This window comes from Corvus kubaryi, unplaced genomic scaffold (genome assembly GCF_017639235.1).
Source record: "Corvus kubaryi isolate FWS band 111438036 unplaced genomic scaffold, C.kubaryi_AGA036_p1.0 37398, whole genome shotgun sequence".
Lineage (NCBI taxonomy): Eukaryota > Metazoa > Chordata > Aves > Passeriformes > Corvidae > Corvus > Corvus kubaryi.
The window spans coordinates 38,769,283-38,786,105 of NW_024581137.1; the positions used below are offsets into that span (position 1 = coordinate 38,769,283).

Consider the following 16,823-nt stretch of genomic DNA (forward strand, 5'->3'; position numbering starts at 1 on the left):
ATTTTTTTACTGCCTTTTCTCCATCCTGCTCTGTTTAAGCAGTGCTTATCAATTGAAGGATATTGGAGTAAAGATAATATATAGAGAATTTGTTCATATTTTAGTGTTACAAAATATTTGGATCTACAGAAGACGAACGTGTTACTTGGCATGCTGCACGGACAGCTTGCATGAATTTAGGAGGAAACCTGGCCTCGATCCCTAATGAACAAGTGCAAGGTACTGTGCACAGTTTTGTAGCAACTAGATGAGATGACATTTAATCCTTACAGGCTGGCTGGGGTTTTTGTCTAAATATGAACAGATTTGAATAACAATTGCATATCTGATTTTTATTCCAAAACATATAATTTTTAGAAATTTGCAATGAGGTCTTCACTTGAATCTACCAAATTTTAGTGTTGGCTCAGATATATATATGTGTATATTGTCCTGGCAGCCAAAGTACTGTTTTTTCCTGTTTGCACATGACGCCAGCTGGACCCTGCAATTTCCATTCTAAACAATGTGGTTTCACTAGGTGGCATTAACTTGCTGCATGGCTTTCCTATTAAATCAGGCAGAACACCTTTAGGATGAGAACTTGCCTGTGGGCATCTTGAAACAGGTTTGAGTGCTCATATACATACCCAGAGCTCACGTTTTCAGTAGAAGAGCTTATTGTAATGAACCTAAGAGCTGCATCCCTGTCTTAGGGAGATTAGCAGGGGAAAGTTACCTCATGCTTGAATAAACAAGGCACACGTTCAAACTAAAAACGGGGAAGACCGTGATAGATGTTAATAACACCCTTTTTTTTAGACATACTGTTTTATCCTTCATGTGAATGTGATGAAAAACAGATGCTGCCCAACTCAAGAGAGCACATTGAAAACTCAACCATTGTAAAACAATTCATTGAAGTCTGAGCAATTAAATAGTTTGAATTTAAACTGCTGTTAAGAACTTAGTACTAATTGTGTTTTCCACTTGTGAAGAGCTGAAGAATCAAACTTGCATTTGTCAAACAGTTATATTCTTATCCTACATAATTTCTGCAGTACAGATTTCAGCTGGTTAGCTCGTGCACAGGACTTGAATTCTAGGTAAAAGAGAAATGAGCAACGAAGCTATTAGCACAAAATTATCATGATTGGAGGAAGTGCAGGCATAAAGGCTTGAGTTCCTGTTGCAGTTTCTGGCAGAACAGAAATGCTAATGTTTGGCAAAGAAATACACGCGTTTCATTCCTGGAGGAGTAAATTGCATGCATTTAAAAATGCTAAGGGAAAGTGAATGATTAACAGAGCAGGCAGAAATTAATCTATTCTTTTCAGAGGAAAAAATTCATAACAATGACTGCAGAGCATGGCAAAACCCCATGATATGTTCATTTTATTACAGCATTTGATGTATAATGGATTAGTGGACTGATGAATATCAGCTGACCTAGCCTGCTCTATTTGTACGACACATCAGCACTCACCTGGACACTTGGTTTGCTTGTTTTTAATAGCTCTGTTAAGACTCATTTGAAGCACATTGCTTGTGCATTATGCTCTGTGCCAACGCAGTGCAGGCTATTGCCCAGCTTCCCAGGGAGGGAAAAAACACCCTCATGGTTCTAGAATAGCACTGCTTGTGCAGATACACAAATGGCAGGAGCTCGGTGCTGCTGTTTTGTCACTGGGGAGCAACCACACTTGTGGGATTATCAAAAATGTATGTGATCCCCATGGCTGTTTATGGCTCATTGCTGAACTAGGATTCAAAAGTGTCTTGAGACATTATAAAAAACATTTCTGTCACATTTTTGGGTTCATCCCTGTGGCAGGTTAGATACTTAGGTGAAGTATTTTGCCCAAAGCCACAGTTATATATCTGGTTCCCTGTTCATCAAACTCAACATTCATCTCCTTTTCATCTTACCTGCTTGTGGTGCCAGCAGTGGAGTGTTCTGTATTTCAGAAAAGGTATTTAATATCACCAGTCTCAGTGAGGCCAAATATTCTAAATATCCTACATTAAAATTATTCCTCTTTTTCTTTGCATTTTTTTATTCTAGCTTTCCTCACCTTCCATTTAAAAGATTTTGTTACTGATACATGGATTGGATTAAATGATATAAATCATGAAATGAGGTTCCTCTGGACAGATGGAACAGGGGTTTACTTTACAAACTGGGCCAAAGGCTTCCCATCAGGACATATGGATTTATATGCATACAGCGGCCAGGTAAATAGCAATCACAAATTGTTCACTGAAATTTGATTTTATAGAATCATAGAATCATTTAGTTTGGAAAAGGCTTCTAAGATCCTTTAGTTCAACCCTTAATACAGCACTGCCAAGGCCACCACTAAACCATGTCCCTGAGTGCCTCATACACATCTTTTAAACACCTTGATTGATGGTGACTCAACCACTTTTCCCTGGGCAGCCTGTTCCAATGCCTGAAAATTCTTTGGGTGATGAAATTTTTCCTAATATCCAATGCAAAGTTGTGTCAGTTTCTTGTCACAACTTCAGGCCATTTCCTCTTGTTCTATCACTTGTTATACTGGGGAGAAGAGATCGACACCCGCTTTGCTTAAGACTGGATTCATGCATTTGTGGTGATTTTAGGCATGTTGCTGCTTGACTCACTACTTTCTACTTTTATACATGTCGAATATAAATCCAGGTAGAGAGAATGGTTTTGAGCCCTTGTGCAGTTGCTGTATCAGTTGGTGACAGGATCTGTGGAGTGCTCATACAAAGACTTGTCTCAGTTTTCAGTTCTCTGTGTTCATGAAGGCTACACAGCTTCTATGTTCAGCCTGTGTTCTCTCATGGGCTGTGTAAAGAGGGCAGTGGTTTTCCTGCCCATGGCATTTGCCCCAAAGCACAGAATGAGGACATCCTTCTAGTCCTCTGTCGACAGTTGTGCCGGAACTTGGCAGGTTCCTCAGTTGGCATGTAGTTTGCAAGGGGGCATTTACAAACATTCCCCTTAAACTGGTGCCTTACATAGAAGCAAATACACAAATTCTGCCAGTCACAGTTGCAGAGAGGATGGGAGTCTATAAAAAGACACCCATTCAATTTTTACAAGGGAAAAAAATACCAAAACCACCAAAAATCTCTTTCTCTATCTCTCTGTCAAACAAAATGATCTGATAGGTCACAGAGTTCCTTTCTTTCTGATCGTGTGTGTGTAGATAGTTCTGTACTCTGGAACTACAGCACTTTATAGTGCTAACTCTATTTCTCTTGAATGAGGTTTTTAATGTAGAAATTTTATTTCTATATATAATGTCCTTTTCCCTGCTTTTGAAAGTAACACCTGTGAGGTCCTTATCTCTAAAGGAGGAAGAAAATTAGGAAGAATTTGGAGTTCAAAAGAAAAATATTTTAAAATGCTACTTCTGAAAGAAATAATATATGATTGTCTCTTTTTATGTAAAGTAATAGGATTTTTATGAAGACTTATGTGACAACTTAAAAAGTCCTTCTTTTATAAATTTCAGATTTATTTTTAAGTTTACTTGATCTTAGCAAAAAATGTTGTCATAGGTAGTACAAATTAGTATGCAGCTTTTAAATCCCAATGCTTTTCACTCACAAGTGAAGTATTTATCTGTACATCTTCTCATGGACAGAAAAAAAAAGCAACTACGTAAATAGAATAAATAAATATGGATGTTTCATTGCACAAAGCCACTTGTAACCCTGCAGGCTTTTGCACTGGTAACTGTTTATTTTATATGTGCTAACCTGAGTTCTAGCTATTGTGTCCGTGTGAGAGAAGTTGAAATGTCATAGCAAGGGTGCTACTGACAGATCAGTGCCTTTGGTCAGGAGCTGTTCTACTTTGCTCTGTGTACTATTGCAGCTTGAAACAATTGTTGCATTGCACATTAAGGGTCCCGTTTTATTTCTGGGGCAAAGTTAACCAGTCTTTTCTACAATTATTGGTCTAATTTCTCTTTATATTGTCTGTGACTCCTTCTCTCCATGCTGTATGCCTGAGCATTAGGAATACTATAGTTTCTCTGGTCTGCTTACTCACCCCAGTGTAGTGCAATAAAAGGTAATTAAGAGATTTGTAAAGTGTAAGTGGAATAGAACTTCCACATCACTTGTGGAACTTAAAGCTTGTGCTCCTAAATGTTACAAAGATATGAGAGTAAAATTAATGCATTACTCGTGTCTGAAGATGTGAAAGGGGGACAAAAGTTTTGTATTTGCTTTTTCTATCTATTTTTAACTGATGTTGTATCTCTTTGCCTCGAGGCTGATTGTGTTGTTATGAGAAACAAACCTGTTAAGGAAGCAGGGAAGTGGGCTGATCAGAGTTGTGATAACAGCAGAGGATATATATGCCAAATTAATGCAGGTACTTCTCTTTTTATTTAAAACACAGTCAAACCTGTTTTATTCCAGGAATTGCTTAAATACGTGGATTTAAACATCCTTTTGCTTCCAATAAAGATAAATGTACAAATTGTTCTTCAGGCAGGAACAAAAGGGTCGAAAGTGTCAGAAGTCCAGTTAGTCACTGCTGTCACTTGACCCTTCCCAGCAAATGCTGTGTTGCTATCTTCCTGAGCTGGAATTTGTATCTGCATCTTTGTGTCTAGTATGACCCTCGATATGACATTTGTTCCATGGTTTTTTAATTTTCTGCGCACACTGGCTTTCAAAACCTGTTATGGAAAATACTGGTTTGTGCATGTAGCATGAACTGTCTGGAGTGAGACTGTAACTCATCTGCACTGAACTTGAGCAAAATCGCCTCCAAAAAAGAGTCTAAAATATTGAAATCTATCATCTGTTTAAGTACATGAATAATTTTTAAGGACTGCTCTGTTGTGAATATTTTATTTCTTGGGAAAAAAAAATCCTTGGAAAACCACACAGTTTCTGCAAACCATTTCATTTGATGAAAAAAAAATTATGAAAAAAATTATGACCTAATCCTAAGTAATTTCAGTAATACTGTTCTTGATGATTATACAGAATGCTCCTTTACTCTTTGTCAGAAGTTGCTTTAAGCAGCTCTTTTCCTTTCTACAGCTTTGTAATTAAATTTTACTACTGATGCTGGCTCAAAGCATAGTGCATATAACCCATGCTGACTGTAAATCAGGGAATACGAAATAAAGAAGGAAGACCTTTGTTTAATTCTATTTGCAACCACAGTGAAATCATACCTTTTGAACAAGCATATGGGTCTTTTTTTCATCCTTTATTTTACAGATGCTGAATTTCTGCCTTCTACAACTTCATCCCCATCGAACATTATCCGTTATGGTAACAGTAGTTATTTGTTCATCCATAGCAAAATGACATGGGAGGATGCACAGAAAAACTGCAAACAAAATCAATTTGACCTTTCCAGTGTCTTAGACCCCTACAGTCATTCATTCCTGTGGCTGAAGATATTAAAGTATGGGGTTCCAGTGTGGATTGGTCTTAACAGTAATGTGGTAAGAACATTAAACTAATTGAACATGATGCTGCTTCTCTCATGGACAAATCAGGAACTGCAAAGTCTTATTATCTCTCTTTATTTTAGCTTATTTGTTTATATCTTGGACCTAAATACTTTTTTGTGCTGTCAGAGGAATCCATCCTCTTCTGTTAATCTGATTAAATTGTATATATTGCACATGCTTTTCACACTTTTTCTATGATATTCCACTCTGTGCACTTTCAAATAAGACAATTTAGGCCAGCATCTTGGAATATGTCTATATATATATATATCTCAGGTATAAATGTGATATATATGTGATATAAAATCCTCATATTTTAGAATTTAGAGAAGAAAGCATTTATTCTAAATAACAATACCTAATTTTGAGAAATATAATAATGTGCTATTACTATAAATATTTAAACATTGTTGAGGATAGTTAAGAAAATAATTAATTAGTTTACCTAGTTTAATTTTTTTGTCTCCCCTTTCCCAGTTGTTTGGTATTTTAATACTTTCTGCATATTTATATACAATTTTTGTTCCTCTTGGCACAGACAGTTGTCCCACACTCACTCCATTTGGCTGAGCAAATGAAAAAACCCCGAATATAGGAACATAACACACCACTTCCTAAAAGTCAAAAGAACTCTCTAACATTAATCACCAGGATGAATCACTGAGTTTACCAGCTTTGGTGGGAAATGATTATGGTTTTAAATACATTTCAAGCTAAAATAATCTATGTGTCTTGAAACTTCTGCGGAAATGGCTAGTGCAAAAATTAGCCATCCGAATTTCACTCCTACAAATTATTTTAAATGAAATTGTTATCAGTCCCACATTAAAGGTATTGTTAAGTTAAAAATTAACTCAATGTCACTTTGCATTTCCTTTTGCTGAAAAGTACTTGTTGCACTACTGTATTTCTCAATAAATAGCCATTTGTCACAACAAAAACTTCGAAGTTCGAACCATTTGTATTTGTTATTGGTTTCTAAGAAAGGCTCCAATCCTTTTAGCACAAAATACTACGTAGTCAGAGTAGATAGATAGAGTTTAATCATTCCAGTTGATGTGTTTTTTTCTTAGACCAATGGGCATTATGAATGGATTGATAACTGGAGAATGAAGTACACTAAATGGGCTGAAGGGGAGCCAAAGCAGAAAATAGGCTGTGTCTATCTTGACATTACTGGAGTCTGGAAGACAGGATTCTGCAATGAAAGTTACTTCTCTGTTTGTAAAAAATCTGATGGTAAGAACTTCAATCTGACCATTGCAATTGCAACCAATGTCTCTTTGGAGATGCTGGGTTTTATTTCAAGACCTAAATAGATGAAATCATTAGAAGTTACATAGGTTGAATTGTACTTTAAAATTAGGGCAAACAAATAGTAAAAAAGGGCTAGTGTGACTGTGAATAATCACTTTATATCCGTAATGTTAGATAAATTTTGCAAAGCTTAGACTCCCATTACGTGCTGTTTATTCTGCTATTGAATAAACTTGCAATATCAAAAACCTCAAAAATCAAAAGGCAATGAATGTCAGGGAGTAGTCACATGGTTTTTTTAACTATGTTTAATCAGTTCAAGCTCCCACCGAGCCCCCTCAGCTTCCAGGAAAGTGCCCTGAATCAGAAGGACACAGATCTTGGATCCCTTTCCGAGGTCATTGCTACTACATTGAATCCTCATCTTCAAGAAACTGGGCCCAGGCCTCTTTAGAATGTCTTCGACTAGGTGAGTATCCTACTTTATGAGCACATATTCCTGACTTGTTTTCCTAACGGTAGAAAGCTGAACATGTGTTATGTGTTTTTGTGATTTCAAGGATGGTTCAAGTGTTGGACAAGACAATTGCATCCAATTATTGCCTTAATTTGGGAGGAAATGGAAAACAGCTCTGTACCAATGGCACACACTGTGTCTCGTGTATGGGACCAGGCATGAGAGGAGCTGTGTGGCCTGGAGTGAAGATCATAAAAGTGGAAAACTTGTACTTTGACCCTGATAGGGCATAAACAGCTTCATCCACAGCAGTCACTAAAGCTTGTTTTAATGGAATTTATATCTTTTGTATTTTTGATCTAATTTCCCCCTTGATTATAGGAATTTTATGCCACTGGAGTGAAAGTTACAGCTCTTCAGTCTGGATAATATATGAGTAAACTAGGGCTGTTGAGCAGTTTCATTCTCTCAACTTCCTTCTTTGGGAAAGGGATGAAGATTGATTATGCTGGGCTTCATATGTCTGTAGCATTGTTGTCTATAGCATTGGTGGCAATGGTGTCTGGTCTCCCATTAGATTATGCAGAGATCTCATTAACTCTGCCAGTGGAACTGATTATAGCTTTATCTTCCCTGGAAGTACATACTGACGTGGTCAGGTGAATTGCACCCTAGGCCTTCACTGATAGTAAACCTGCCAGTGAAACCCATGGCAAATGGTACTGGGTGAGAAGACTCCCTCTCTTTTCTGGCACTCCTGAGAGGTTCCTGGGCTCTCATGAACGAGTTTGTTGACAGGACAATGAGAATGCTTTCCACTGTGAAACATTTCTAAGAGATTTTTCTTTCCCTGTGTCTTCCAGGTGCCACTTTGGTCTCGGTTGAAGACCCAGCTGAAGCCAGCTTTCTGACCTACAACCTTGAACCACTTGAAGGGAAAACATCAACATTTTGGACAGGAATGTACAGAAATGTTGATGGTACTTTCTTTACTTTGAACGTCTTTTTCCTTAGTGAATAATTACTACAAGTTGTTTTACATGAGTGTTGAAAATTTCACATTATACTTCTGCAATATGTATGTAACGAAATTAGAAAATTTACTGTATTATCGTCATAGGGGAAGCTGGTAAATTGCAATCAAGAAATAACCAATAATACATAACAGAAAGACCAGGCACAGAAACTTCACCTTATAGGAAGAAAAGTAATTCACAACAAAGTAAGGTACAAAGGTGCATATAGCAGAATACAGAGAAGACTGTGTCTGGAGTCGAGCCAAAGACAAATGGTTCTTCTCAAATGTGAGTAGGCCAGGGATCCATGTGTCTTTCGCTGAGATGCTTCAATTTTTGAGCTGGAGAATAATGTGGCTAACATCACCTTTAGTCTTTGGAATCACCATCCTGGAATGACCAGTCTCTCATTTTAGTTACAGCTGGCCCTCAGAAGAGCTTCAGTTGAAGATTGTGTCTTTGGAATTGTGTATCACAAGTTTTTCTATTTTCTGCCTCACTTTAGGGAAGATAAAGCAAGATATAATAGGCAATAGAATGTTTTAATTAAATCTTAAATTTGGTAACTATTCTTTTTCATTAATACAGTCAGTATTTAATTAGATAGATCTATTTTTACGACAGACTTTAAAGTTCAGTCTTTTATTGTTCAGGTAAAAAGTCCTGGTATAACTGTCAGTGGCAGAGTTGCAAAATAGTTCAGGTGACTTGAGGTGGGGCTTTGAGTTTTGGAGGATTTTTTTTACAACTGCCTACCCAAGCACTTGAATGATAGACTTTTTAGGGAGAAGAAAACTTTTCAATTACATTGCTTGAATCTTAATCAGGAATAGTGAAAATTTTTAGTGAAGGAAAGAATTTGAGAGTAGTGATTTATATGCATGACACATAAAGGAAAGCTGAGGTTTACTCATGGTCAATTGACACAAAAAATGTTTTTTGAAGTGTTTCTAGAGCAGCTCTTCTTTATAGCTCTAGACAATGATTATAGCGATTTCAGCATAACTGCATAACTAAATTTCATACCTTTATGTGTGTATCTAAATCATATTCAGATGTCATGTCCTCACACAAAGGGTGTCAGGAATTATAAAAAAAACCCCAAAACAAATGCAAAATATGTAGAATCTTATAAGAAACCAAAATACAACTTTCTTGCTGAGTCTAAGAATTTGCTTGAGTACAACTTATAGTCACAAGGGGCACACTTATTCTAAATAAATAGCCCTATTAAAAGAAAGAAAGAAAAAAGGAACAGGAAGGAAGAAGCAGAAAGTCCCAAGCATAGCTGAACAACAATGATCACAAGATTTTGGAAGGAAAAAGAAAAATTGTCTGTGTAAAGCTTGTTGAAAGGAGCAGAAACTGGAAAACAAATGGAATAAAATTTGGCTTAAAAAGACTTCAGTGTGGGCTTTGGAAAGAGTAACACCAAACCTTCCTACAAATTACTGAAATCAGGGCATTCTAGTGAAGTTGTTATATTTTAACGTAATTACTTTCTATAAACAGAATAAATAATCGACACGGCACCATTGCTATAACTTGTGGGAGATTCTTCTTGGAACTGTCTTGCCTTTGCAACACCATGAGCCAGATTCATTTGCCGTTTTCCAAAAATGGAAGATCACTGTATCATTTACATAAAAACTTAGGGGTAACAAGTTGTGGCAGAAGTAAATAGTTTGATGGTGTGTCTCCAAAAGTGGTGACAAATAAATTTCTCACAAAGGCAATAAATATGGAGCATGTAAAGGTGTCAATATGTAAATTAATACTATCTTTTTTTTTCATATTTGATGTTTTTTCAACTAGGAGATTGGCTGTGGCTAGACAACACTGCAGTGAATTTTGTCAACTGGAATGCCGGAGAACCTTCTGCTCAACCAAATGAGCACTGCGTTGAAATGTATGCAAACTCTGGGTATTGGAATAATATCTATTGCTCTTCCTACAAAGGATATATTTGTAAAAAGCCAAAAAGTAAGTGCTGCATTTATGAATTAGTTTTATGTATGGAGTATGCTCTTTGTGTGATAGTATTAGTCGGTGCCTGTTACACACAATGCATTTTAGCTGGGGGTTCTGAGTTTTTATAAATGCCAAAGGATGCACACACACTTCCTTGCCAACAAAGAGATAGAATGACTCTTACCAGAAAGTAGGAGTTCTGGACAGTGCTCAAGTCTCTTAAGAATTGCTTTTAAAAGACTGTGTTCATATCTTGACCGTACCTAGTGTACACACTTAACAAGTTTGCATGTTTTCTATTGATAATTCTTGAGCAATCACAATGTAAGGACCATGTCTTGCATACACAAATTTGTCTCATCTATATGCAAATATATTCCTTAGGGTACCCCCTCTGCTCTGCCTGTGGAGTAGCTGTTGTTTATTTCCCTCTGCCAGTCTCATGTGCACGTTTTCTGAGTATGACGTAGCGGTTCTGTGAATTGAGTATTTATGAAGTGTGAATTATTTAACAGCTTGGGATCTTTTGTCTCTGCGTCCTCCTGTTGTGAAAAGATGGATGAACTAAAAGGAAAGCAAATAGCATAGTTTGAATGTGTTAAACTGAAGGTGTCCTGACACAACTGAATGTGCAAATTTGTCAGTAAGGACATCTAGTGCATATGTATTCCTAAAAGTCATCATAATAATTTCTTTCAGCATGTATTGTGATACCAAAGTCTCTTATTTATGCTTCCTAAGAAGGTGAAAATGCATGTAGTAGCTGCAATATACCCACTTCCTCTACAATACTGGAAATGAGAGAAATTCTGCTATCCTTTCTGTAAATTTGTTCTCATGCAAAATTATTCTTACTTACTCAAATGCTTGTAATGATGAGTGTATCTTTTACAGGAAATACTGCAAAATCTCAGTATAACCACCCTTTCAGAGTCTATTCATCTATCTTTTTGCATTGTCATCGACAAAAATTCATAGGCGTGGGTACCAAGTGTTAAAATAAATGGCCACTGTTCCTTTTTGACCACTCAATTCAACTATTTGTGCTGCTACTGGCATTCACTTGTTTTGATGCTGAGCCATTGCAAAGAGCTGAAGCAGATGAAAACTAGTTACTTTTTCTAGGATTAGCTTCAGCCAGTCTGGTCTCCTGATCTGGAATGTCATGGATTCAGCCTAATTCCAGTGTCAATGCAAGGATTATATAGACACTCACCCCAAAACAGGACACAATCTAGTCCTACTTTGTCATAGAAATGCAGATTTTCTTGGCATAGTTTTTCAGAACTGTGACTATGCTCCACGTGCAGAATTTAAACAAACTATTAAATAGCTATAGACTAATGGAGCGTTAGAAGCATGGTTTAACTGAGTTGCACTGGCTATTGATGGTTATGTTTCCTGTTTTCTGAAGACACTGAAACACAAAAATGTGACTGAAGTCTTCCCATAGAATAGATGCTGTTTACTGTTCCATTTATTGAGGTAATTTTTACCACAGTAATTGGAGAGCTCTGTAGCAGGTCTATTCCATAAAGTATCTACCTTCGTAAGTGAGGAGGTGCTCAGCCTGGAGAAGAGAAGGTTCTAGGGAGGCCTTAGAGCACCTTTCAGAACCTAAAGAGGGCTCACGAGACAGCTGGAGAGGGACTTCTTATGAGGGCCTGTAGTGACAATCCAAGGATGGAAATTCACAACCTCCCTGGGCAGCCTGTGCCAGTGCCCAGTCACCCTCACAGTGAAGAAGTGTTCCCTGATGTTCAGAGGGAACCTCCTGTGTTACACAGTGGTGTCCACTGGCTCTGTTCTGTCACTGGGCGGCACTGTGGAAAAGATATAAGTGGGGACTGGTAAAAATAATTTAAATTTCTGAGCTCACCTTTTTCGGAATGAAACATGATGCATTGATTCAAGATTTAGTTATAAACCAATGATTTTATGTCCACATGGCAAAATAAAGACCTTAATCTTAAATGATGGCCCATTTACCCAGCAAGCCAGATTTCATGGTCCAGATGTTAAAATTTAAATGAGCTACAAACTTTCTAGTTTGGATGTGATACCTGCTAGGACACTTTGAAGTTCATGAGTGATTTCAAGTGTCAATGCAGATAAGCCATCAAAGTCTCTTGGCAGCCAAATTTAGTACATGTGCTATGTTTGTATAACAAGTACTGCAAGAAATTTTAATTATATTGAGGATTATGTTTGACCATGTCTATCCTCAAGATGCTGTATAGATTTTCTTGTGGTTTCACTCTGATGTCTGGATCAGTCTCCATGGAGCTTTTTGATATTTTTTCTTTTCTGCTAGTTTATGTAAATAACTGTGTGTGAGACCAGAAAAACTAGACCATTGTGCTATGCCTTAAGTGTATATAATTTTGAATGAACAAAACCCCAAGTGTTTTAAGTATTTAGTGGTTTGTGTTACCATATATTTATCTGAACATGATTTTCAGTATGTTCCAAATATAGAAATAGATAATAAACAATGTAGAAATAAATAAAGTAATAATACAAAAACACAATTATTTTTCAATGTTTTCAAGTTCCAGAAACTGAAATGCCGCCAGTATCTGAAATGCCACCAGCTGAAATACCTACAATGGGTAAGAATATTGTCTTTCAAGTAGAAAAAACTAGTACAACATAAGATCATAAACCAAAAAATTCTATTCTGTATTACGTCTCTTAAATTTTCTGATATACCCAAGCACTGTACCTGTTTCCCAGGATGATACTGTTTCCTAATAGTGTACAATATACTCCATTTGGTATCCAAATGCAGATCTAAAAAAAAAAAATTTGTGATATAGGATGCAAAGTTAGGATTTAAAACCAAGTTATTTTATGTTGCTACCTTTGTCTCTTGTTACTTTGAAACAAATGAACCACTTTTCCTTTAAAGATCATGCATTCTGAAGAACTTGTTTCCAGTAATCAGATAAAGATTATGTGGCATTCTCTTGATTTCTTCCTATTTGTTTTCAGCAATGACGAAAGATGAGAAGGCTTCTACCCTGAGCCACAGCAAAACAGGAGTTGTAGTTATTGTTGTTGTCATCATCCTAGTTGGAAGTGGCCTTGCAGGCTATCTCTTCTACGAAAGAAGAAAGAGTTGCTTGCCAACAAATGACAGCTTTGAGAATAATTTGTATTTCAATGGTGATGCAGTTCCTGGAATTAGTGACACAAAGGATCTTGTGACCAACATAGAACGGAATGAACATGCAACACTGTAATGTAACAAAAGGAAATGTAATGTAATATGTAATATAAAATGTAATGTAATAAAATAAAATGTGCCTTGTTTTATTAAAATTATGCAGCTAGAATTAAGCCAAAGGTATTTTCTCATGTGCAATTACTGTAATAGCCTGTTTCTGTGTGTGTGTACTGTCATGCACTGCAGATACTTTACTTTGTAGCCATTATATAAGGTGTAAGATTTCAGATCTCAGGATGTGATGATCATGCTGGTGAATGTGCATCTTAAGAAAAGTGATAATGTTGACTAAATAGTAAATGGAACAATAGAAATGGATACAATAAAGAAAGTAAAATATAGATAAATGTACTTGAGGAACACACAAAAGATTTGAAGTTTCTGCATCAGATTTATTTCAAACCATGCTATTGAACAGATACGCAAAGCTATTCAGTAAACATCTTCTAATTCTACCATCTTTCAAGTATTCCCATGGACTTAACTACAAGCATACTTACTAGATGATAAGTCTGTATTTGGGCGCATCCGCTTTGAACCATGTGGGGAAAAAGAACTTTATTTCAGTTCCCACAGCTTCATACAACACAGAAAATCAAGAATGTCGTTCTTGTAGTTTGTGTATTCTAGGATTTAATCAGGTAAAGTCTGGAGGCAGGCCTCTGGAGTGGAAAAATGTGGTTTGTATTAGCTGCCAGTTTTGGCTGGCCACAAGTGGGTTTGTTGGTGAGAGGTGATGAAAGTCGTGGCAAAACTTCCTTCTTATCAGGACAACAGTTACTGAGGAGAGGGAGGAAAGTTGCCTGTGCATGTTCTCTAGGTCTCTAGGAGCAGAAGGTTTCTGGATAGCTGTTATGGTGATCACATGTTGGTACTGCTCTTCACAGATTCTCAGTAAGTAGCATAGTTTTGTGGGGTGTGTGCTGCAAGTCAAGAACAATTTAGCTTTATCAATGTAATAGTTACTACTGATTTTATTTACTTTCTAAAATGGTTAAATCAGCTACTATTTATGGACATCTTAGATTCCCCAAGGAGTTTATATTCCTAATTTTTGTAGATCCTGTAAAATGTAAATCATGCATGATTCCTCACTTGCATACAAAGGTTTGCAAGGATTGAATTGATTTTGTGGTTTCAGATTTTGCTCTGTGAAATAAATGATAACTATCTTTGATAAAAAGTATCTTTTTAAAATAGGTTTTCATCTTAAAGTCTCATCTATATAAGACACTGTAACATGAAAAAGGAGATGATACCTGTGAGAGAATATTACCATCAAATGTTGTGGTCAAGTATTATGTTAACCATATTTTCCTGAATCTGTCCCAGGATGATCTGCTTAAAGGCAAAACAAGAATGTGAGCTGAGGGATTTAGTAAAAATCTTAAATTACAGACATATGTAGGTAAAATGGGATTTGTCCAGGAGCTCCTTTTCTCTGGCTCTGCTTGCTTTCTCCCAGTTATTTCCTTGCTCTGTTCCTACTGCTAGATCCATTTTTAATGCACAGTTTTTTAAGCATGTTTTTTCAAGGGCCAGTACTTCTAATGATTTTTTTATGCCATCTGATGTGGCTCATGACAGAAAACTCTTGACTGACTGATTGATGAGGCTAAGGGTCATGTTGTGTCAGTTATGTGGAGAAGTGGTGCCAGGTAGAAATTTATGTGAAAGGGACATTGAAAAGCTAAGAGAGCCTGACCGGAATCCCAGCCTCACTGTGCTGGCTGTTGAGCAAACAACAGACAGGCGTAGTCTCTACCTAAAAGAAGATCAGTCCTGTTCTGGGGCCCTGCACAATCTTAAAATGGTATCTGTGCACTGAGTCTTTCTTTCAGATAATCTGTATTCCCATGCACATATGCAAAGGTATGATTGCAAAGAAGATAAAAATAGAGGGGATGGCTCATTTCTGGTTCTTTGCCATACTCATCAAGTACATCACTGAAAAGTGTCGAGGAGGGAATCCTGCTAATGGAGCCTGGATATCTGAGCTCATTCATCCCTTTATTCTTCCTGAAATCCATCATCATCTCTGAATTGAAGAGAATTAAAAATGCCATGCTAGTTGATAGCTGGCAGTAGATGTAGTTGCTTCTGTGAAATGCTGTGTCAGTTCTGCTCTACTGTCCAAACAGGTACAGAAAAAATAGAGAAGGTCCCGAATCGGAAGCCCTGCTCTGAAGACAGAGCTATTTAGCCTGCTCATTTTAGAAAGAGTGAGTGAAAAAGACTTGAAAGATTTTCAGAAGAGGAGAAAATTTAAACTGCATGGTTTACAGTCCCTCCTATTTCAATACAATGGAATTGAAGAAAATTTCCCATTAAAAAGATTAATATGGAAACAGTAGCAGTTATAGCACAGGAAATCATTACCGTTCCATGTCGTAAGCAGAAGATGGGCACTGATACTTTATACAGAAACTCTAACCAGTTTTTGAATAGAAGGTGGAGAAACAAACAAGCTTGAACACTTTAAACAATATCTAATTAATACAGGATAAAATGGAAGGCTTTTACCTAGGAACAGAGATAGGTAAAATACGCTTCTCTATTTGACTGGAAAAAATAAATGTGTTTTATTGGAAATGATTCATGTTCATATGGACACACTATAATTTTATATTTTCTATATTCTGATCCTTCACTAAATCTTTCAACCATTTTCTGCTACTGACTGCTATTCATACTGGGGTTTGTCAGGTGCCTTAGAACCAAACTATTGCTCTTGTGATCTCTTACTTTGTCTCCCAAGCAGATGACACTACTTAAGGGAGGTCTCAGGCTGTATTTTACATACATATATACATGTATATACACATTCACAGAAGTATTGGGTTCTTGCTTTTCTGAAATATACTTGCTGTAAAAACAAGGAAAATAATTCCTTGAAAAACAAGATGATGAATAGTATGAACAAGTGAATATGAATAGAAAAATAAAATTTTAAACTGATCTCTAACAGTTCATATCTATAATCCTCTGATACTGACTAGATTTCTTGTATTTCATCAGGAGGTTTAGAAAAAAGAAAGAAAAAATCATTGATTATGTAGCATGAAAATAAAAAAATGGAAAGGTTGTTCACTCTTTTTTTTTTTTTTTTAAGGCTGGAATGTTTCTGCTGAGGTTTAGAGTATGTATTTTTGAAAGAAATAAATGTTTATAGTTTGGAAACTGTGATTGTGCTATGTGTGGGGATTCCGGATTGAAATCTTATATCAAGTTATGGCAGGCTAAATGATCACAAAATTGCTTCCATATTTTAATACAAGTTTTTTTTGAAAATGAATTATTTAGATTCTGTAGGAAAGCATCCAGTTGAACCTGGATGGGCTCACCCATGCATTTCTGTGGGCATCTGAGGAATGAGTTGATGGCAGTATTCAATAGCATGTAAAGTTTTGTCTCTTCACATTGCAATGTTTCTT

The 16,823-nt window shown here is 36.6% G+C and overlaps 1 protein-coding gene across 2 annotated transcripts in view; it reads left to right on the top strand.

Moving 5' to 3' along the window:
* LOC121671610 (macrophage mannose receptor 1-like) overlaps positions 1-16,569 on the top strand; it is a 58,686-nt gene extending 42,117 nt beyond the window's left edge. For both annotated transcript variants that reach the window (XM_042043596.1, XM_042043597.1), the window contains 10 exons: positions 105-219; positions 2,045-2,214; positions 4,255-4,357; positions 5,221-5,450; positions 6,533-6,698; positions 7,033-7,185; positions 8,037-8,153; positions 10,005-10,172; positions 12,713-12,772; positions 13,155-16,569. In XM_042043596.1, coding sequence (XP_041899530.1) covers positions 105-219; positions 2,045-2,214; positions 4,255-4,357; positions 5,221-5,450; positions 6,533-6,698; positions 7,033-7,185; positions 8,037-8,153; positions 10,005-10,172; positions 12,713-12,772; positions 13,155-13,405 — 1,533 coding nt within the window. In that variant the 3' untranslated portion in view covers positions 13,406-16,569. The remainder of the gene's footprint in view (positions 1-104; positions 220-2,044; positions 2,215-4,254; positions 4,358-5,220; positions 5,451-6,532; positions 6,699-7,032; positions 7,186-8,036; positions 8,154-10,004; positions 10,173-12,712; positions 12,773-13,154) is intronic.
* The last annotated feature ends 254 nt before the right edge of the window (positions 16,570-16,823 follow it).